Source organism: Passer montanus, unplaced genomic scaffold (genome assembly GCF_014805655.1).
Source record: "Passer montanus isolate IOZ18808 unplaced genomic scaffold, ASM1480565v1 scaffold25, whole genome shotgun sequence".
Taxonomy (NCBI): domain Eukaryota; kingdom Metazoa; phylum Chordata; class Aves; order Passeriformes; family Passeridae; genus Passer; species Passer montanus.
In genome coordinates this window covers 3,257,233-3,280,004 of record NW_024367149.1, presented here as the reverse complement: position 1 = coordinate 3,280,004, position 22,772 = coordinate 3,257,233, and the positions used below count along the sequence as shown (strand labels likewise).

At 42.1% G+C, this 22,772-nt stretch overlaps 1 protein-coding gene across 1 annotated transcript in view; it reads left to right on the top strand.

The window, feature by feature from the left end:
• Positions 1-22,772, top strand: part of EIF2B3 (eukaryotic translation initiation factor 2B subunit gamma) — a 99,105-nt gene that overhangs the window by 68,628 nt on the left and 7,705 nt on the right. The window contains exons 6-10 of the mRNA XM_039711686.1: positions 115-245; positions 918-1,111; positions 5,071-5,148; positions 5,863-6,011; positions 19,732-19,835. Coding sequence (XP_039567620.1) covers positions 115-245; positions 918-1,111; positions 5,071-5,148; positions 5,863-6,011; positions 19,732-19,835 — 656 coding nt within the window. The remainder of the gene's footprint in view (positions 1-114; positions 246-917; positions 1,112-5,070; positions 5,149-5,862; positions 6,012-19,731; positions 19,836-22,772) is intronic.

Sequence of the window (22,772 nt, the reverse complement as noted above, 5' to 3'; positions counted from 1 at the left end):
TCTTGCGATTTTGATTCATTCTCATGAAGTGTGCAAAATGTCTGATGGTGTTACACAAGGAAAATGAGGACATAAGTTTTAGCATTCACAGACTTCATGTGTCTCTTTCTCCAGGACAATCACATCTCTCCGGAGTGAACTGATTCCACATCTGGTTAGGAAACAGTTTTCTTCTCCTGCATCATTGCAGCAAGGACTAGACAACAAAGAAGAGGACCAAAAGAAAAAAGAGCAAGCATCCCTAGGTCAGTACAATGTCAAAGATTTGGGTTTATGGAAGTTTTAAAGCCTATATGCTATACAACATAACAGTGTTATGGAGTAGAGTACAGAACTAGCCTGAAACACTATTTTAGAGATTCAGCTTTTTTTCCTCAGCAGAGGAAGCTTTTTTCCCCTAGCAAATATTCTAGTAGATTTATTTTTCAAACAATGTTGTGTACTATATATATATTTTTGTCCTCCCTTATTTTGGTGTAAACAATTAGCAAATCAGCTAGGGGCTCTAGTTTCAGGGGTTTTTTCTGGAAAAAAAGTTAGATTCATTGTTGAAAATGTCATTTTAGAAGGGAGTTCCTAAAATTGGGTAGGACAACAGACTAAGCCTTAACCACCCTGCACTGAGAACTGGACAGGAAGTCAGATTCTGGAATTTATTTTTAGCATTTCTGCTATCTCCTTGTGTGACCTTGGGCAAAACATTGCATCTCTTCTGATTCTTTAATTCACACCTGCAGAATAAAAATAAGCACTTACTCACTACATGTGATAAAATCTGTTAATGATTGCTGAGTATCTAGCCATGGAGATGAGGTGAGGTGAAGATTTCCCTTCACCAACAGTATTTTAATGGTGTTCCTCTTCAGAAAGTATTTCATTAAATCCCGTCTAACTTCATGCATGTGTGTGTTCTCCAGACATTTATAGTTTCATAAAGGAAGATAATAGCTTGCTGAAACCTGCACCAGATAACTCTTGTTGGAATGATCACAGAGGAGATATGAATGAAACTCTCCACGAAGGAAAAGTGCGCTGCTATGTCCATATCATGAAGGAGGGGCTGTGCTACCGAGTGAACACTCTTGGGCTGTACATTGAAGCCAACAGACAGGTGAGGAGAATGCAGAGGTTCCACCTGGGAATACAGCAGTAGCTTACAGGGTGTTTCACCCTGCAGAGTGACTCCCTGTGATACAGCTGAGGAGTAAGTGGGAATTGAACCAGAGCCACGTTATCCAGGCACATCACCCTACCTGCTGGATAGGGTCGTGAGGCCAGGAAACAGTTCTGTCGCTGATTTACTCTAGATTTGATTTAGCTGAGAAAACCCTCACCATACACACTCTTCTGGTTTTTTGGGAGCAGCAAGACCTACATCCAAAGAGCCACAAAATATGAAAAATAAGAATGGAAGTAGCTTTGATAGCTCATTTAATCAATGTTCTCCATGTCCTAAAAGCAAGATCAGTTCTGACTGGACTCTTCCTGGCAGATGTTTGTTTGTGATAATAACAAAGATTATTAACAGTTTGAAGAGAGATGCAAACTACCCTTTCATTTAAATTGCCTGATGATTTCCATTATAAAAGAATTCTTTTAAGAACAGGTTTTCCTACTGTGGTACTCCAGGTACACACAGAGGTGAACTCTTGATCTGAGGCAGCATCTGTTGCAGCTTTCACTTTCACACTATTGAGAATTCATAAAAGAAAAAAATGACAGATGAGAATTAGGGAAATCCTGTACTACCTAACAAGCTGATGATAAAAGGCTCTTAATATCTTTGTGGGGCAGGGTTTTGGGGTTCTTTTTACTACAATGGCTGATGCAATGTAAAAGTTCTCTGTACTTTGCTCTGCTAGTGATGAATTTCACTGCTGTCAGGAATGGACAGTTTCCTCTAGTTTTGAAAGACCAGTAAGGAGTGCAGTAAGGAGAGACTCAGGATTTCTGGAAGTGGGGCTGAAAAGGTGATAAAGTTGTATTGGGAATTCTGGAGGTGGTCACTGCCTTGCATTTGCCCTCAGACTGAGTTGCTTTCTTTTTGACAACATTAGTGGATTAATTAATGCAAATCAGAATTGTAGAATGGCAGCATGAGTTTACACACTGGAGCTCTTTCTCCCTGATGTTTGTAAGAGGATCACAGAAATAAAGTGATTTGCTTTGTGCTCAGGGAGGTGAGGAAAAGGCAGCACTGCTGTCAGAGAAAACTTCCCCAAAAAGAGCAGGAACAAATGTGCCCAAAGGGTTAAGGGAGAATACCACTTGCTAAGGGAAGTGTGCGTGTACATTTGGCAGCAGCCACTTCAGTAAAAAGTTATTGAGTTAAGCCAGTCAGACTCCATGTGGGATTTTTTGTGTTGGTTTTTTGTTTTTGGTTGGGTTTTTTTTTAACCTAAATATTCTACATTTTGGTTAGTTCAGGAAGTATGTTTGCTCCTGGGTGGTACAAAGAATTAGTGTTTTGAAGTCACATTGGGGCCTTCAACGTTGGAAAGGATTTTCTTTGAATTTTGAACTTTTCCAGGATGGTAAAATTTCTAAGGAAACTATGTAGAGGTAAAACATAAAATGGAGCTTAATGAGGAGTTGTGAGAAAGTAGTTCCTTTTTTCAGTGCCACTACATTTTGTTTCTCTTGCTAATCCTCATAAAAGATGCACATTTAATTTGATGACGGGGGGCAGAGATACCTGTTTTGTTGGTCTCTAAGGAAGATTTTGGGTGTTTAGTTTGCTCTTATCTTGGCCTTCACAGACCAGATTCTGATCCCCTTGCTGCAAAGTCGGGACCTATAACTTTGAGGTCCCAAAGGACAGACTGACATAGCAGTAGCAGTCCAGTCCAGTAGCTGTGGGAAGGAATGGCATCCTAACCCATTGCCCTTCTGGTGAGGAAACACTGCTCACATCATTTCACTTCCAGCTGGGTTTCTGGATGCCTGCAGCCTGTGTGTGGGCAGGTGGGTTCAGGAGGGAGTTATCTTCAATAGCAGGAAATAGTTTCTTTGTAAGATGAATTAAATCCAAACACATCTTAAACCTTCCCTTGACCCAGGCACTCCCTCTGACTCCTGCCCCCAGTGTAACCTTTCTTTTCAGAGCAAAATGCTTGAGCTTGTAGCTTTCGTGGGTTACCCCTCAGGCTGCACTACCACTGACTGATTCTAATAAGGCCTTTGGTCTGGCCAGTAAAATCCTTTATTTATTTCACCCCACCACCTTTCCACTGAGGAGGTCAAGAGCCTTTCTTCTTTTTTTTCCCCTTCCTGCAGATCAATACTGGATAGCAGGAATCTTTCCAACCTCTGCTGTAGGTATGCTTTAGTGTGTGTTCCTCTCCTGGATCTTTGTGTCAGGTGACATGTCAGGACATCTCTTCACCCAGCCAGCATCATCCAGGTGGATTTGCCTAGTTTGTGGTGTTCTGGTAACCTGGTGGTTTTCTGTAGTGCCTGCACCTTGGACTGAGGGATCTAATCTACTCTTGCTTTTTAAAAAATAAACAAAATCCAAGTGTAGTGGGAAGGGCCAACTTCAGGATATAAAGAGCTACAGATGTGAAAATGTCTACTGGGGCCAACAAGAAAATTGAAATGATAGCTCAGAAATGTGAGCTCATGTGATCCCATCTTCTTCAGATCTGTGGGATTTGCTTTTTGAGGTTCACTCCTTAGCCATGAGCTCTTGTTATCCCAGCTTTCTAAGGAAATAATTTTACACAATTGTACTGTGTAGCAGTTCCTTAATAGCAGCTATGGAAATTGCTGACAACATTCAGCCAAATTTAACAGAGCAATAGAGATCTTGGAGATAAGGTTTTCTAAGAGTTTTGTAAAAATAGGTGCTTGGGTAAAAAAAGGGAAGACTTAGTGAGTGCTCCTTCCTTCCTTGAGGCAAATTCAGTTGCACATCACTGTGCTGAGACTCCAGATGACCTCCCAGATGGACAGTGAGTGCCCACATCCTGGCTGGCCAAGCAGCATGTGCAGAGCTCCACACCAACCCCAGCACATGCTGCCTCTCATTCAGCCATGCAATTTGCTGTGACACAGACCTCTTAGCCCTCACACATCCCTGTCTCCTGTGTTCCTTGACTGCCATCTCTGTCCTACCAAGAGGCATCATACAGAGCATCACCCCTGGCAGTAACTGTGTAGCACTGTCTGTGCATTGCTGCAAGGCTCCCACCTCCCCTGACATCCCTGTCCCTGCTGTCATCACTTCTTCTGTGCTGTGGGACCTTGGCTTCAGCCTGATGCCAGGAGATGCAGAATGCCTCAGGCTGCTCTTTCACCCACAAAAGGAGGAATGATGGAGTGATAACCCATGCTCCTACAATGCTAGCTCCTCTTCCTTTCAGGAGCCAGTTCAGAATTGCTCTCCATGGATTTATTCTTGGCTACCTCATAGGCTGTGTCTCTCTTTATTACCACTGCTGTCTGTCTGCTTATCTAACACCTGCCTTCTCCCTGTTGAGAGCCTTTTCTTGTGCAGCTTTCCATCATCTGGAATAGCCACTTGATCAACTTTAGTTTCTTTCTACTTTAACATCTGAAATACAATTTTGTTGCCCATGCCTCAAAATACTATCTTATGGAGTGGGCTGTACACAGTCATCTTTTTATGCCAGTTTTCTGGTTTATATTTGTCATTACTTGCTTCCCTCCCTTGCTTTACTAGACAGTGTAAAACAGGCTGAGCTGCATTAGGAGTGGCATATGCTGGACATTGTGGTAACATACAGGATGTTACTGTGCTCAGCTGGAGGCAGCCTGCTCACTGCTGCTGATCCACTGCTTCTCCACAGACAGGGAGGCTGAGTTGAAAGGAGACATGTAGTGCACTGTGGTAGCAGTGTACCTGTCTCCTTTACAAAAGTGAGAGATGATAAATGACACATAGCTGGTGGACATTTGAAATGCAGTGACCTACCTTTTCCCATAAGTTAAAATGTTTATGGCAAATACACTTGTGCAATGGAAACCAAAGCCATCTTTGAGTTGTTTATGTAACTTGTGGGTACAGCATTACCATGTTAATTTGTGATGTGGTTTTTTTTCATGTAGGTTCCCAAATTATTGCTTAATCTGGGTCTGGAAGAGTCATTGGTTCATGGGTCTGCACAGATCACTGATAGAGGCATGGTAAGTGTTGCTTTTTCCCATCTCTGTTCCTTCAGTAGTGTGTAATCATTTGTTTGAAGAACTGCTTGCTAAAATTCAGTCCATTGTTGGAAGTGAAGCCAAGTTTTGAAGAGTGGAATGGTGGAACATAGGTGATGCAGCCCAGAATGTTCTGTAGGCTCACCCATGGATTCCAGCCTTTCAGTCTCCCTCTTTTGAAATGTTTGGTAAAACGTCTATCTTACTCCCAAGTCAGACACTGCAGCCTCTTGTTCCCTAATGACAGTTCCTGGTAGCTGAGCAGTTTGCCTCCCTAAGGACACCAAACCCAGAAAGGATCAGTATTTTAGCTTTGCTTCTTGCTAACGTGTTTTGGTTGAATGCCAGCTTCAAGGCTCCCTTTAACAGGTCTCACAGGGCAAACCTGAGTGAAACCAGTGAGTACCAGCAGGAACGTGCCTACTGTGCTTACCTTTCTGCATGAAGCCTACAGAGCCAGATCCACTGGATTTTTTTAGGAGTTTTACCAAGCTAACAGACCTTGGGAAGACTGTCTGTCTGCCTATGGGGTGGGCCCTAAATTTTCAGGTCTTTCCTCTGCCAAGGATCCCTCGGGGTAGAGCAGAGTAAACTTTATAGATGAGTGCTTGAGACGTGTTTTGGGAGAGGTGTATGGAGAACATATATCAAAGAGCTCCATGTACTTCTGCTAGTTTCAGTTCTTTTCTTCCCTAGGTTGGATCAGACAGTATCATTGGGTCATCCACACAAATTGGAGAGAAGACATCCATCAAACACTCCATCATCGGCAGCATGTGTACCATAAAAGACAAAGTTAAGATAACAAACTGTATCATCATGAATTCTGTTACAATTGAGGAAGGGTAGGTCACCTTTTTTTACCTTAGTTCCGTAAATTTGCAGTTTCTTTTCCTAGATAGATCCTGAGTCAGTAATTTTTGTCCTGTAAAGAATCCTCAGCCAGAAGAGATGATACCGGGGGTGTGTTTCCAAAGACTAAGTTATAAATAAGTCTCTATAAGCAGTTCAGAAGTGTACAAGTGAAATGAACTAACAAGAATCTTGGAACATAAATGTCTTCTTTTTACAGTAGACCCTCTAATCTTCAGAATGTGTAAGTAAGTTAGGTGGGTGTATGAGTCTGTATGAGCTTGTGTGTCATTCTTCCAAGTGTTATTTTAGTGGCTGGATCAGTGAGTATCCCTAAAATATTTGAGGTACAAAGCATATTTTAAAGTGGTATGCTTGCCAGCTAGAAATATTCTTCTCACATTTGAACATCACAGCTTCACCTAAAATGTCATTTTCTTTGGCCCTTTTTTTCTCATCCTGCAGCCTTTACTTTACCATTGCCTATGCTGAGTAATAGAATAAATTAATAAACTTTTCAAAGAGAAAATCTGCCAACCAGTAGAGGTTTCTCATGCACTAAAGACACTGACTAAATAGTTAGCCTTGAGCTATACATTTCCAAATGTGGGAAAAGTGGCCTGTCTGTAATTGTTGATGTCTGCATGCCCCCATCTTTCCATACATGCTGGCTTCCTGTGGATGTCAGTGGAAAGGAAACTGCTGATTGAGTCTGTGCAGACCTGTATAAATTCTCTGCTCCTTCATGGCTTGAGGTTTGCTTAGGGCCTCAGGAAAAAGGCCAAACTCTTAAAAAATGCCAAGTTGGCTCTGAAAGTTGCATATCTGAAAAACATAAAACCCCAAAGGATGTGGGGTCTATGGAGGATACTACTGTTACATAACTAAATTACAGGTAAGTATGGTACCTTACCACAAAGTGTTTGTCTTTAATAGAAATCCACTGTAATTTCAAGCACATCATAAATCAGAATTCCATTGAGTATAGAAAATAGCTGGTTTCCAGTTCAATCACAGATGGATCCAGTATGGCTGTATCACAAGCACTACTGTCATAAAAAGTAGAGGAACCTCTCTCATTTGATCATGAGACCCTCTGTCATTTTGATTAATGAATTGATGCCACAATCATAATGGTATGGTATTGCATATGAGGTCAGCAACTCTACCATTAAATCGCAGAGGCAGCTAAGTGTATAAATAGCACTATTTTTATGAAGAGTCCCAAATCATCTTGTGTTTGTCTGCATTGGCATTTAGTAGTGCTCTAAATCCTAAATCGATCCCAGAGCTGTTATGTTAAGCATTTCACAAAACTCCACAAGCATCGTAATGGTGATATGTTATTTTTAAGAGAGAAAAACTGACTTTTGGGGTGACATTTTTGTGAATTCTAGAAAACAATGCGATCCCCAGTCACTCTTGGTGAAAACAATATAGCCACCAAAGAGGGAAAAACCTCACAGTCCCAGGGGCTTTACCCCCTTTAGCTGCTCTGTGGTTACTGCCCTCTGATGCACTGGAGTCAAATTTGTAATTATTCCTCTCCAGCCAGAATTAAGACTACAGACCCTGGATCTTTATTGCAAAGCATACTGTAATTAATATTATGTAGATCTGCACAGATACTGAGCTGATAAATTATTTGTTGTTGCATCATGGTAAGTCTTAAGATTAGAGGGACATGAAGTCATGCATGCACAGGTAGTGAGAAACAGAAATACTCTAGCTGCTGAGTTTTGTTGAAAGAAGCCTTGCTTCCAGTGAAGGATTTCTATGTATTTTTAATGTATTTTGAATCTCTTTCATTACTTTGGTTAAATCTGATGGATTTTTGTTAAAATGCTAATCATTCTTACTCGTGTTGATGGATCCATTTGCAACAGGTGGATAAATTATATGTGGTTTTGCTTTAAACTGTCCACAGTGGACAACTCCTTATAAACACCTCTTCTCCCAGGTGTCTCTAAAACAGCTCAGGCTTTATCTAATCACAACTTCAGAAAATGTCTTCATCTTTAATTGGCAAGTCAGTATGTGTTAGCTGATACGGGTCAAAAAGAGCATAATAAAGTGCCTTGACAGATCTAATTCATTTTTTATATTGCACAGCAGATGTCCTACAAGTAAGGCAGTTTTGCCAACTAAGGTATTGTATATTAGAAACTTCTGAAATTGCATTGAGAAGTGACAAAAACTGTGTCATTTAAAGAATATACATTTTTATGCTGATATGAGCAGCTCAACCAGACTAATGGTCTACTATAATAATACCCAAGTCAAATGTGAGTGGTAACTGAAGGCCATTCTCAGGAGTGTTCATTGCAGTAACACCAGCTTGAAGGAAGAGCTGAGAAGACTGCAGTAGGACACTCATTATAGAAAGGACAAAGGTGTATCAATAACTCAGAAGAAAAAAAGATCATATAATTTTTTTCTTTTAAAGTTGGGATACTGGTAACAACCAAATGCAAAAGTTGCTCTGTATTATAAGTTCATTTATCAAGAGCTACATGGCACTGCCTTGGTATTTCCCTTGCCTCTTCCATGACCTCTAGCTTCTCTGGGTTGAATCTTTCTTTTTTTCTTTTCCCATCTCAGTTAAAAAAGTGATCAGCAGCTTCAGTTCACTATATTAATATAGAAAAAGCAAAACAAGCAAACAAACAAAACTCATCAAAAACAAAATTAAAAATGTTTATCTCTTGGTAGTTGTCCTATAATGTGATTGAGGATCCTGTGCCATAATTGCTGCAGGATCAAGATCACAAATTATATCTCCAAATCAGAAAAAAAGCTTTTGAATAGCCTCACAGCTGGTATTTAATACCAGCTTATGAAATAATTAAGTTCTTGCTGTGTAGGTGGGAACACCACAAAGTGCTTAGAACAAAACCAGGTATCTCTTATTAGGCAGTGGTTGCCTCATTATTGGAGGAACAGAGGTCATGGCCTAGGTGATGATAACTTTCCCAAGTGAATGGATCAAGTAACTGGGGTTAGTTTGGACAGTCCATTGCATACTGTTTGCAAATTATGATCTGTCCTCCAGCAATGGCTGGTGCGTTTGATACTCTGGAGTACCAGAAGCTGGGTTTGTTTGCTTTGGTGTGTAGGGCTTCTGTTACATTATATATGTCTCCTGTGAAGTGATTTGAGTAGATATGAATCCCCCTTAGAAGAGATTACAGGGGATTAAAGAAGTTAGTAGCAGGGCAAAATAATTGGTAGTCCTTTCTTAACGTGTTTCCCACTGTGCAGCTAATTCTTCCATCAATGAGACAATAAAATAGCAAAGATTACATATGTGCTGAATGATGGACATACTTGACCAAGCTGGGAGGGATGTAATTTATACAACAGCACAAGTGCTGAGAGATGCTGGCTGCCCAGGTGACAGGCTGCAGTGGCAAAACACTTCTTTTTTTCCCTCTGGATGGCTCCCTAGAGCTCAGTGACAAATGACTGCACTGAGTTACATAGTTGCAGAAAATCTACTAATCAAGCTAAAATCACAGGTTGCTTGAAAGCTTTGTCTGTGTGGATGTTCCTGCAGTAGCTGTGTGTGTCCTTAGTCCCTGTCGTGGCTCAGGACTGTCCCTTCTCTTTGCTCTGTTTTCCTCAGGGGTAGAAGAGCACAAGAGGGTCCCTGGATTGCTGCATCTTTGGTGCAGGAGTCCCCTCATTGTAGCTCTCTTGCAAAGGGACAGCATGTAACACCCACAGGCCTGACTGAGTTTGGTTGCCCAGGGGATTGTGCCATTTGCAAATGAAAAGTAATGCCTGGTAGGTTTAACCTCCTGATAAGCATGACTGGCAGGCTGGAGCAGATGAGGAGAAGGCTGAAGTACTCAACCACTTTTTTTGCCTCATTCTTCACTGTCAGTGTCTCTTCCCACACCTCTCAACTTTATGGACCATAATACACATGATCAGACATAATACTGATCAGAGGGCTGGAGCACTTCTGCTGTGAAGACTGAAAGAGTTGGGGTTGGTCAGAAGAGAAGGCTGCAGGGACACCTCATTGTGGCCTCTCAGAACTTAAAGGGGGCTTATAAGATTGATGGTTACAAACTTCAGCCCAGCCTGAAGGGCTAATGGCTTTAAACTAAAAGATAGAGTTACACTAGATATAAGGAAGAAATTGCTTACTGTAAGGGTTTTGAGGCATTGGCACAAGTTGCCCAGAGAAGCTGGGACTGCCCCATCCCTGGAAATGTTCAAGGCCAGGCTGAATGGGGTCCTGATCAACCTGGTCTAACTGAAGATGTCCCTGCTCATTTAAGGGAGCGTGGACTACATAGCCTTTAAAGGTCCCTTCCACCCCACATTATTCTATGGTTCTATAATGTTGTTTCATTTGGTAGGCTTAGGCACAGTTAGCTGTTTTGAAATGAGACCTAGATATGGATGGATTAATTTAGTTTCAGGTTCTTGTTCTGGCTTTTGTTTTAGCAGTTGGTTTGTTGGTTTCTATCAAACACTGGCCTTATTTTTACCAGTCTTGTTGTTTTACATAGTTTGCTACCTTCTGGCAGCAGGAACATTTAATTGCTCTGGTCATACAGGACCTTGTGCTGAAGTGTTCTGAGCATTACAAATAATATTAACAGGAAAAACATGTTGAATCCTTTATTCCATCCCCTGATAAATATTTCGAAATCTCTTGTTTGTTAGTAAAACGATCCCAGTGTATACACTTACAGGAAGGAGCTTGGCCATTTTATGTGCACATTATATCCTTTTTCCTTGGTTTTGGAAAATTAATGTTTCCCTGGTAAAGATTCAGGGGAAGGGACTGTTTAGTAGGGAAAAAAATCTGGTCTTTGGACTACTTAGAGGTTAGTTGAGAAGGCAAGAGTGAAAAGCTCAGATAAATACTGAGTCTGCTGTAAGCCACGCTTTGAAAAGGTCCTGTTGACATGGTGGTAGTCAGTACCATAAGGACTCTGTGGTAGATATAGTCTGAAATGAAGTATTTTGCTGCTTTTCTTTTTTTGTGGAAATACAGGAAAGCATTCTGCTTCAAAGGATGTTTTTATGGAGATCATAAGTAGGCTGCTCTGATTATCAGAGAGAGCAAATGGCACAAGATTTGCTTCTAGATTTCACCTCCACAGCAAAAAGTACCAGATCTTCACAAAGAAACCAAGGAAGCTAAACCTGTCTCACCTGTAATTTTACCAGAAAAACTGTATCCCAAACCAGGATTAGCAATGGGAAGAGGAGAGAGTTCCCTCCAGAAAGGAGTTTGCAGCAGATAGTTGCCAGTTAGCCTTGATGCAGTGGGCATTTTGTTCAGGAACTGTATGAGTAGGGCTGCAAGTGTGACTGAGGTTACTGAGTTTGTGCAGGGGTAGGAATTACTGAACAATAGCCTTATATCTTTGCTTGTAAAGTTTGCAGCATGTTGTTGGAACCACATACAAACATTCTACCCTAAAGAACTGAACTGCTGAAGTTCCCCATGTGGCACACAGCTAAGGTCACCTTTTGGAAAGGGAAGGGGTTAAAAAGACAGATATGTTTTGGGTCAGACTGCACTGTGATGCCAGCAAATTGCAAAGTGCTGCAGCATCAGGAAACTTGGAATGCAAGGGAGGTGGCATCAAAGGCTTCCAGTTACAAACTGCAGGGAGGTGATGTGAGTGTTGAGGACAGAGGGAAAGTTAGAAGAGTCCCACAGGAAGATGTGGTAAACCTTGGGGTTCTGACTCCCTGGGCAGAAGGAATAGGCTGGAATAATAATTAGTATGAAGGGCTAAAGTACCCAGATATGTGAAGAAAGAACTGGCACCGAAAATGTTTTATCAGCCAAAACTGGCATTGTCCTTCTTCAGTCATGTGAAGACAGTAAGTTATGCACTGGATTTTGTTAAAGGTGTTCTGGCTACCTGTATGAAAGTAGATGGACAGATGTTGTAATTCTGCTCAGTGAAGGGACTGGAGAGAGACCACATGTGACTGGTTAAGGCTACTCTAGTTTACCACATGTCTTCAATTTATTGCTACTTTGTATGAGAAAACGTACAAAGGAAGAAAACAACAAGCAAGGCGAGCTGGATTGACTACTAACTGCAGATTGATTGTGAAGTTTATTGGTTGTTTCCTCAATAGTGCCAAATCAGCACCTGACATAGAAACAGTCAGTGGTTTGAAGCAAGTTCTAATTAAAACCAGGGTGGAATTGAGTCTTTGTAGGGGTTCAGTGCATAAGTAGTCTTTGTCCTCTTGGACAGTGGCAGTACAAAGGAATGATCCTATTGCCAAGGCAACATATTTTACAGTACATAACCTCATGAAAAGGAATTAAGAGGTGAAGTTGTTTCCAGCACCATCACTTGCAAAGCTGAAAATAAAGATCCACTTATGCTGAGATTCCCAAGCATTTTGCATCTTGAACCATTTTTTAAGATGGCTCTTGTCTCCTGGACACTTTTATCTCACACTGCCAATTGGCTCCCTGCTTCCCTAGAAAGAAGGAGAAGTTTAGAATAGATATCGCAGAAAATAGATGAAAAGTGAGAGCTTCATTCAGAAAAAGCACATGCTCATCTTAAATATACAGATAAACTGTATAATGGATATGGATAAAATTTAAATTCATTCAACTATAACATATAATTCATAAACTATATGTATTGTAATCCCTGCCTGTAAAAAGGGGTCTTATTTCTCTTGATTATATAGCAGTTCTGTCCTTTCTGTCACACCTCTTGGTTTTAAACTGTGTACATTTTGGTCAGGAATTACAATTTTCATTCTACTATTTAATTCACTGCACATGCTATGTAAGATACTGAATAGACACAACCTCTGGCCAGCAGAGTTTCCTTTCAGGAAGATAAATTGAGGAAGAAAGTGCAAAGTAGGAAACTAGTAAGTAGGAAGTACTGGAGCTACTTGCAGAACTGGTTTTCAATTACTTTCAACTGAAGATTCTACTGTATCTAATGTATTGAGGAAATTTCTCATATAATACCTGTTATCTTGTGAGTGTCTGAAACATTATTACTAACAGCTCCTCAAAAAAAATTTTCTTCTGGCCAGCTTCCTGGTACATCAATCTGTCTTAAATAAATCACCTGTTCTTTAATCTCAGATACAGATGTTTCCCTGATAGTGCAGGGAACTCGTCCCAGTTTTCCAAACATCTTGTACATCAAATGTTGAACTTAAAGCAGAGATGAGCCCTGAAAAGTGGCATTTTGAAATATCTCCTCTCATTCTGCTGATTTGCTTCTTCAGGGGGACAGGGTTATGTCTGACTTCAGAGCTGTAAATAAGCTTCTGTCTCCTGCTAACCACATGGGTCTAATCGAAGAGTATGGAGATTTTTCAAAGAGATGATTGCTGTTGGATTTTGGTGGAAATCTGGGTGTGAATGTCTCTGATGCTCTTTAAAGTCTTCTCCCACCTGGGTATGGAAGATGAAGAAATTGTCACATTGTGCCTCTTAAGTTCCTGAGGAGACAAGGGTTGAACAAGTTCAGCTTGGATCTAAGAAGCCAGGTTCAGTTCTAAGGGTGACATTCTAAGGGTGACAAAAACCTTTTCCATGTCAACCTAGCTCACATGATATGGAAACTGATTTAGCCAATAATGTCTTATGAAGAGCCATAGCTCTCAACCCAGAACTGTGCTGCAAAAATCCCAGAGAAGGTGTCCTTTTATTGTGCCTGTTACTTGGTTCATTCTGTGTGAGTTGGTGGGAAAGTGAGGCAATCCTGGGGGTGGTAGTGAACATGTAATTTTCCTGCTTTGTTTCCTTCACACAGACACAAGTTGCTTTTCCTGGCCATTGGTGAAGTGTCTGTAAAATCGTGTAGGACCTGGCCTACACCTCCCACTCTGCAAAAGAGAAATCCAGAGGGTGGTCCCTTTTCCTGTGTGTGGGGTTTCCCAGTGTAAACTCCTTGCAGCATACTTTTGCTGAAGTGTGCAGCCCTGAGCTTGCAGCTACATAAAAGGCCACCAATTTGTTTGTTCCAAGATCAGCTGGATGTGACTGAAGTTTCGGAGGTGAGGCATGACCTTCCTGGCGACCTCCCCCCGCACCCAAAGTTTCACTTAATAAAACACATTAAGGTATGTTTGAGGCAATCCTTTAAGGTCAGTTGAACTTTCACTGGAAAATACGAGTGCTGGCAAGTATATGCAATATGTAATGCAAAATGTTTAGGGTGTGGGGAAGAAGTGTAAAGGAGCCATACCACAGTGATGAGCTTGGCTAGAAAATAGACATGAAACAAGTTCCTTAGTGAAAACACCCTCAGAGACGGGCGAAGAATTTAGAGGGGTAGAATGATTTTGTTACCCCCAAGGGGAAAAACAGGAGATCAAAGGCCAAATTCACTTACGAATGCTTGCTTTGAAATATATCTATAAATTATAGCACGTACTGCTGGCATCTATTGTAGGCTTTGGTATTTACTTGAATGTATAACGTGAGAGTGCCCAGAGTTCTTGTGTTTGTGTGTAAAAGTGTGTTGGTGTAAAAATATGTTGGTGTGTAAAGCATGTTGGCAAAGGCAATATTTCAGGTTCCCAAGCTCCCTAATAATGGTTTTGCCTCTCCCCGCTTTTTCCATGGTCTTTGTGCCTCACCCCTGTGATCATGAGTCCCAGCCACCAGCTCACTAGCTGGCAGGGGATTCCTTCAGAGGTTGCTGGTAGGTTTTAGAACTCTCCCTGACTCCTTGCCACGTCTTAGAGTTGTTAAGGTGCCTGTGGTGGCTGTTATCTCCTTGGTCAGGGCAGAAGGGGATGTTGCTCCCAGGGGAATTCACATCTGTTACCCCTCAGTCAGCAAAGTAGCTGCTGAGGCATGTCACCCTTTGCTTTTAACTCCCGTGTCAGTCTCTCATAGCTCATCCGGAGGCGCACGAGACCCGACTGCTTGGCACGGCAGAGCGGTACCAACAGGCTGTCCTAGGCTTTGTGCTCCAGGCTTTCTTTCTTGTGAGTCTACAGTTTTAAGCATTGCATTATAGACACCTCATTTGCTTTGCTGCCCAACAGAGATTATGTCGGGGTTTTGGCACAATTGGATTAAAGTACCAGGCCTGGATAGCTTCCATTGGCATTTCAGGAGATTTGCTGTAAGGCAAACCTGTGACATTCATACCTTCCTAAGCTTGCACAACCAGGGCGAGAGCTGCAGTTGAGGTCTTGACCTCAGTTACTTAAGCCCCTTTCTCCCAGGAGCGTTCATCACTTTAATCACAGAGTCCTAAATAATCAGTGGGTAGCCTGTAATTAGGGGGTTGTGTCTTGGACTCCTGCTGCCTGCTCCCGGTGTGCTGAGCACTGCGTATTTTGATTTCCCGTTCCCCCAAAGGATGTTTGATCTCAGATTTACACTTCAGAAAATTAAGAAGGGTACGGCACCTCAGTCCCCTGGCAATCTTCCTGCTTTCAGTGGTGGGTGCCTTGCTTTGCCTCAGTATCACAGTGCTGCAGCGATTGACACACTTGATTTAAGAGTTTGATTTATAGACCGATACTCGGGCTGAAAGTCAGCAGTTCCAGGGCTGCATAAATCAGCCTGTCTCTGGGATTAATACTTCCTTATTTATAATTTCGACAGGAGATGGAATTCTTTCCCAATTCTTTACATTTCTTTCAGATGTAATCGACCACCCTGTCCTTTGGTTTAAAGCTATGCGACTTTGCCACAAATAGAGGGAGGGGAAAGTAAGCCAAGTCCAGGAATTGCTGTGCTATAAAAGCTCCATATTGTGTGCTCTTGGACTTTGCTTTCTCCCCGCTTCCTTCAAGCCCACACAAGAGATGGACTTGAGGTTTTTTTGGCTTTCTTCCCCTCCCCCCTCCCTCCATACATACGCTGACCTTTTAGAAAAATAAATAAAAGATAAAGAAGGACCTGGAATGTTGCAGAATGTGTGTACATTTTGCTCTCTGTTGTTTTCTGCTGGGATTAGTTGTTTACAATGGGGGAGAGAGGGAGGGCAGAGGAAGGGAGGTCTGTGGCCTTAACTGAAATTAGTGGCATTTCAGAGTGATCTTGTTAGGTGGTCTGCAGTTTAAAGACCTAAATCCTTGTAATCCCCCCATGCCTCCTTGGCCACTACTCCTTTTGCTCTTGTTCTCTCACTTTCAAAAAAACCCACCCCAAAGTCGGGCTCTGTCTCTCAGATGCAGGCACGTAGCAAACACACAGACACAGACGTAGGCACACACTCTCATATGCTCCCATTTACACGTTGTACCTGTAGAACAAATTAATGCTTTAGCTACATCTGTTCCCACTACAGGACTAGGCTTGTAAAATGCTCTCTCTAGAATGCAGATGTACACTGAATATTTTTATTTATTTTCTGAAAAACACCCAGCTGCCAGACTTTCAGTTTGTGATTACACTTAAAACAAATTCAAATTGAAATTTCAGCCGTAAATCAAATGCCCCAAATTAGTTCCTCTTGTGGGTTTGAACATGCTCTTTGGATTTTAAGGTCAGGAGATATCCGTTTTCACCGTGCTGAAAAGTTTAAAAATATACTACGTTTTCAGGGGAAAAAATAAATATGGTTTGCATTATAAAGCAGTACATCAATGTGTGCATATGCGCACACACACCAGAGCTGATGAAGCTGGGTGCTGTCAGAGCACCTTTGAGGGCTAATAGCACCTAATTGTTATGGAAGGCAGGAACTGTGGTGGCAGTTTAGCCAAGGAGACTACAGCAGTGCCCTGAGATCTGATATTTACCCTGTAAGAGAATAAAAGTTTATTCCTTACTCTTCAACTTGAAAAAAATAGTAAAAATTAAATAAACACACAAAATACTTCTCTTGGCAGGCTTTATAACTTTTTTTTTTTTTTTAAGAAAAAAGGCATTTACAAGTGGTTTCAAAATGGCTGTGTTACATCTGTCAGCGGGTGAAGGGAACACCCACAAATTGTGTTTTTATCTCTTGAAGTTTTGTTCCACTTGAGCAATAAAAGCCGGATTTGCTGCTGGTTTGTGTGATTGGGGTAATCTGAGCATTGAGTATGGCTTTAAAACTTCTGCAGTTGGTTGGGTTTATAAGTTTTAAGAAACTCCTGGGGTGGTGGAGTTCTTGGGTTTTGTTTTACCCTGGCACCAGGGAAGGGTTGATTTGCAAGCACCTGGCACAGACAAGTTCATCTTGGTTCCCTGGCCTGTCCCTCCCAAAAAATGGTTTGGCAGGAACCCCCATTATCTTTGATGTTAATGTCATCAGCAGTTTCTTGGTTACAATGCTATTCTTTCTCGGGGAGTTGAAAGCCAGTGCTCAAGTAGGCTCTGAACACACATGCAGTATTCTCCAGCCTGAGCTCCAGACCGACAGCTTAAATCCCCTCTCTTTGGGGGAATATCCTCCTGCATGGGGATAAAGCTGAGAGGTGTAGTGCACTCACAGCTGCTCTCATGCTCAGGAGAGGTGATAGATGGTGGGAACCTGAAAGTTTGCAGGGGAAAGCTTTCATCTGACTGGCTCAAAGCAACGGAGGAGGAGGTATGCTGGAGTGTACGTTTTGGATAGGAGCCATTTCAGTGGGAAATGAGTAACTTCTCCCATTCCCTTCACTAGTTCTGTTGAAAGCTAAGTCAGGATGGCAGCAGTGGGCAGTCCTGCTTCCAGTGATCCCTTCCCTAGCCTGGCATAAATGCCAAATTGCTCTTGCTCTCAGCAGCTGCTGTTGCGCAGGACGATGGCCTGAGCCGCTGTGCGGGCACACGAGGCTATTGGAAAGGAAGCAGATCATGACAGTGTGAGAGCAAAGACAGGCAGGGGTCTGCTGTGTATCTTTGCCGCTTTTTATCTTATTAACATGTTAGTAAAAACCTTGCCAAAGCAACCTGAGCTGGTTGCTTGTAGAATAATTGCTCGCATTGCCTCCTTATAGGTCAGCAGAGGGGGAGTTTAAGTGAGTTAAAAGAATAATTGTTCAGAGGGGACAGTCTGTTCACAGGGGGTTGTAACTGTGAACCACTGCAACTGAGGTCCAGTTTTATTGCTTTTACTCCTGCAGAATTAATGGTGGTTTTGTGGGGCAGATGGTTTCTGCTCTGACTCACACAAGCAACAGAATTGTAGTATGTTTAATGATAAATTCTTTGTTCTAGATAATAGTGTTGTGTGAGCAGGAAAATACTATGAATTAATTTTGGGATCAGCGGTCTGGAGTGAGGATCGATGTTTCACACTTCTGAGGACCTCAGCTGACTAGTGCTCCATTCAATACAGAATTGAGGCTCAGGGCTTTGACCTGATACCAAAATTCCTCTGTTAATTCAGACTCCAGGCTAACAGTTCTGTCCACGAGCCGGCTTGATGGTTCACCACAGCCATGCTTCACCAGTGCAGGGAGTAGTGGTGGTGCCCATAACCAAGGTAGGGAATGGCTGCAGGTCATTAAACTGTGCAACTCACTGTGCAGAAGGTCATTGAAGCCAAAAACTTCTGGTTTTGGCAGAGATGTCGGACTGATAATATTCACAGTTACTGTAATTAATATTGACAGAAATACTGGGAAGCAATATGAGATGCTGTGGTTCACAGTAGGATTAGTATTGGGTTGTCTAGGGGGAGTAGATTACCTGCATCTCTCCAGGGTTATAGATCTCACTTATACCCTCTTCCCAATCAGCTGCTTTTGATGGGTGTTAGTATTTTTAGATACATCTTAGCTGCGTTTTCTGTCCTTCCATGACTCCTATCTACCTTTGCACATGTGAAAATAAGGAAAGAAATAATTTGATTCACAGCTATTTTCTTCTCTGTGGCTTTGAAAGAAATTCCATTTAATGCTATTTAACGTGACGCATCATGCTGAGGGAGTAGCATTTCAGGACACATCACAGACACTAGTTAAGATTGACAAGTTCCAGCTTAATGGAAGAAGGGGCTCAGAGAAATCACTAACTCAGAAACTCTCAGCAGAGGAGTTACAAACCCAGCAGTTGGACTCTGAACTCCTTTCCTATCTGGGCAGTGGGATTGGCAGATTTGACAGCTGATTATTACAGATTCAAATACATTTTGGAATAAGGTGGCTTTTGCTAAAATTCCATCCTGTGTAGTATTTCAGACTAGTGGTGTCAAAGGCAACATGAACGTGAAGATACCCAAGGCAAGTAGTGTAGGTCTAGTGTGGGTTTCATTGGTTTAGTACTGCAGAATAATTATGTTTGGGTGCTTGAATGTAACATGAACAAAGCCAACCAGCTGAGCTATTGATCTGCCCCTTCTCTCCACCTTTTCTTAGTGCCTGGCAAGTTAGAATGCATAAAACTGCTCAGCAAAATTTGCAGAGAAAGACTGTGCTGCTGCTCCTGTTTTTAGCTGGGGAGCTGAACAGAGAAGCCACCCCTGCAGTTACCCAGACTGTCTGTGGAAAATACAAGACTTGATCCAGGTCCCAAGTCTTTATTTATTCAGTTAAGTATTTATTCTGTTGAGGAAATGTAGAGGAAAGCTGTTCTAACAGGAGGTAAAACTGCAAAACTCTTTTTTGCAAAGCCAATCTGACACCTGGCATTTAAATTTTTCCAGCAACTGGGTATGAGGATCAAGAGAAGAATGGAGTTTTTGAGAAAGGAGCTGAACTGAACCTACTTACAGGATCATGTCACAGAGTCATTAGATATTCCAGTGGATACCTTTGTTTTGTATCTGTCACTTAAATTATTTTCTTGCTTTGCTTGTGTTTATGTTGTAGGTGCTGTCTTCAGGGCAGTGTTATTTGTCATAATGCTGTGATAGAGAAGGGTGCAGACATCAAGGACTGTTTGATTGGAAGTGATCAGAGGCTGGAAACCAAAGGTAAGTACAAAAGCTGTATTTACTGTGCATTTGTCATCATTTTCAGAACTTTTTCCCTGAGATTTTACTCCTGTTTCTTCATGAAGTGATGGTAAACTGTGGCAGCTCTACAGTGGGGTGTCCTATAATATCAGGATTTTTTTTCATGGAAAGTACAGCTTCTTGGCATAAGTTCAGTGGTTTTCTCCTCTGAAGTTGGCAGCAAAGCTCTGTTGTTCTTATAAAGAACAAGATTGGGTGCTGAGACAGTCTTTTCCCAGAGACCACAATTAGATCAGCTGAGGTTGTCCTCAGCAGAAGGAGCCATTATTTTGATTAGTAATCTTTGTCAGTGACAGGGGCAAAGCAGTAAAATCTATTGAACACACAAACATCCTTTCTGGAGATGCTCCTAATCCACAGTGCCAGTGTGCTCCCATTCACTTTGCTCCAAGCAAAAACTTGAGGTGGAGCATCTTATTAGGACCTGCTGTGCTCAATATGAAGTACCAGGGCAGCTATGTTCAGATCTGCTTTACTGCCATGAAGTACTATTTTGAGGCTTCAGAAAGGATCCAGCTACGTGGCCCTCATTTCTACAAAGTTCAGCCATCCAGTGGGAGTGCTCGTGGTGAGGGCTCGGTGGTAACCGCATGAGTGGAACTGTTGATTTCCTGCCCTAAGAGATAATGGGCAGGAAATGGCTGTTTCAGTGACTGCATCCCAAGCAGAGGCTTTTTAATGAATATTTATGGTTGGGGTTTGGCAGATCCTTGCTCCAGTGTGTAGACCGAGGACAAAAGTGAGTTCCTTTGCAGGCTTCATGTGAAGTTATTTAGTCAGATCAGGATTTATTTGCTTGCTTTGTCTTTGTGGGTGGATTCCCAATTCTAAGTGTCTTGATACAGAGCAGGGTTTGAACTTAATGTAGTATAGCACAACCTGTTGTCAGCTTCAATGACAAATTTTCCTTAAATTGAAACTAAAAGTACAAAGGACTCATAAAACTTTTGATTGATCTTGCAGTTGCAAGTCTCTGATGCTGTAGGTAACATAGTGAGTTCACTGTGGTCTTGGTCTCTGTGTGGCTGTGTCTGCTCATAGCTTTGCACATCACACCAGTCTGAATCAGTGTCCTTTGTGGGGTTCATTGCCTGCTGTCATAGAATCATTTAGGTTGGAAAAGTCCTTTTCATATTATCAAGTCTGACTATAAACCTAACGCTGCCAAGTCTGCCATTAAACCATGTCCCTAAAGGCTGCATCTACACATCTGCATGAAACACCAGGAGAGAAGAACTGGGTCATGTTTGGTTGTTAGCCTGCAGTGTGAACTGTGAGGACACGGAGTATAGATTTAACCTATATTTTAGGAAACAGGAATATATTTGATTTCTTTAGTAGATGATACCAAACAGAAATATCACCCTTTGACCTTGATCATAACCACTTTGGAAGTATGATCCAGGGTGCAAATCCTAGTCTGGTTGATTGTAGTAAAAAAACTGGTCTTTGTTCTTGATTGTCCTTGTCATCCTTGTCTGAATATTTTTTAGGGTCTGTAGATGTATTTGCAGAGAGAGTGACAGAGCTGTACCCATGGACCATTTGCCTCTTCTTGAGAATGTACTGCTCCCCTCCCCAAAGTTTAAACCCACTTCTTGGGTTAACTAGAGGCTGGGGGTCTCTAGTTAAACTGTTTAGAAATGTATGATTGACATTAGCAGAGACATATTCAGGTAGATTATAAATACACCATTATGCTGAGCAAGAAAAAATAGTAAATCCATTCATTTTCCTGCCTCAGTTTCCTAACCATTCTAGAATTTCCTTGGGCTGGGGGTCAGGTTTGCCTTGGTGGTCTGGGATCTGTCTGTGAAGTTCATGACTTACTTCCTGCACCATGGAGTCTTTCCAGCCCAGCATGTCTCTTCTGACCTTGACTGATCCCATAGTAGACTGGGTCTTCTCTTTTTCGCTGTGAAATCATGTCATGACTTCCTTTCCCCTGCCCAAGACTTCCTGTATCTTGTGCCAAGCTTTTGGTGTGGCCCTGTAAGTCTGTTTCCATATTGCACCCTTCATCAAGACTTTGGCTGTGTTTTTCTGTTTGGTAACTTTTCCTTCTTCAAATTTGAGCTTCCATGGCCGGGTAAAGAAAAAACCTAATTCTCTTGGGTAGGAGCCACCTTTTCTTGCAAGCTGATCACCCTTCAGCAGACATAAGCAGTAGCTGCTGGCTGCTGACCCTAGTCTGGAAGTTACACATTCCAGTTTCTGGGAGTAGAAACCTCCTCAGCAAAACTCCATACACCTTCCCAGAAACATTAAAAAAATAAAAATATAGCAGTCCCTTATTCCAGAACATCAGCCAGGATTCATCAAAGGTAGAAATATCCCTGAATCATCCTATACAGCCCCAGGCAGATCCCACAGCTGACTTTGCTGCAGAACTGGCTCTATGCTCCCTGCTCTACCATGTGAGTCCTGGCCACACTGCCCAGGCAGCTTGGGGTACAAGAGCTCTTTGAGCCAGTGGTGCACTGACCTCCTTTCATAAAATGAATTCCAGTCCCATGCAAGGAGGATGGCAGGAGAACAGCTACCACAAATGATAGGCAAACGTAACTTAAACCAGCTCTCATCCTTCTCCTTCTGCAGCATAATATGGGTATATTTAGGGTGGTCCAAGTGGTACAGCTGGGAGTAATGGGATTGAATTAAACACAATTTAGGTTGGCTATCTGGAGCATTTTCCTAACGATGTGGTCTGGTAGGCTGTGGGATAATCTCCCTGGGGACATGGTGGGAGACCTCATCTTAATAATGGGCTTGGCAAATCTCTTGACACCTAAATAGAGGGAACACTCCACCACTGGTTACAGGGGTGGATCAGAGGCAACCTGGTTCTTTCAAACTAAAGAGAAAACTGGAGACACAGGAGTGCAGGTAACTGTC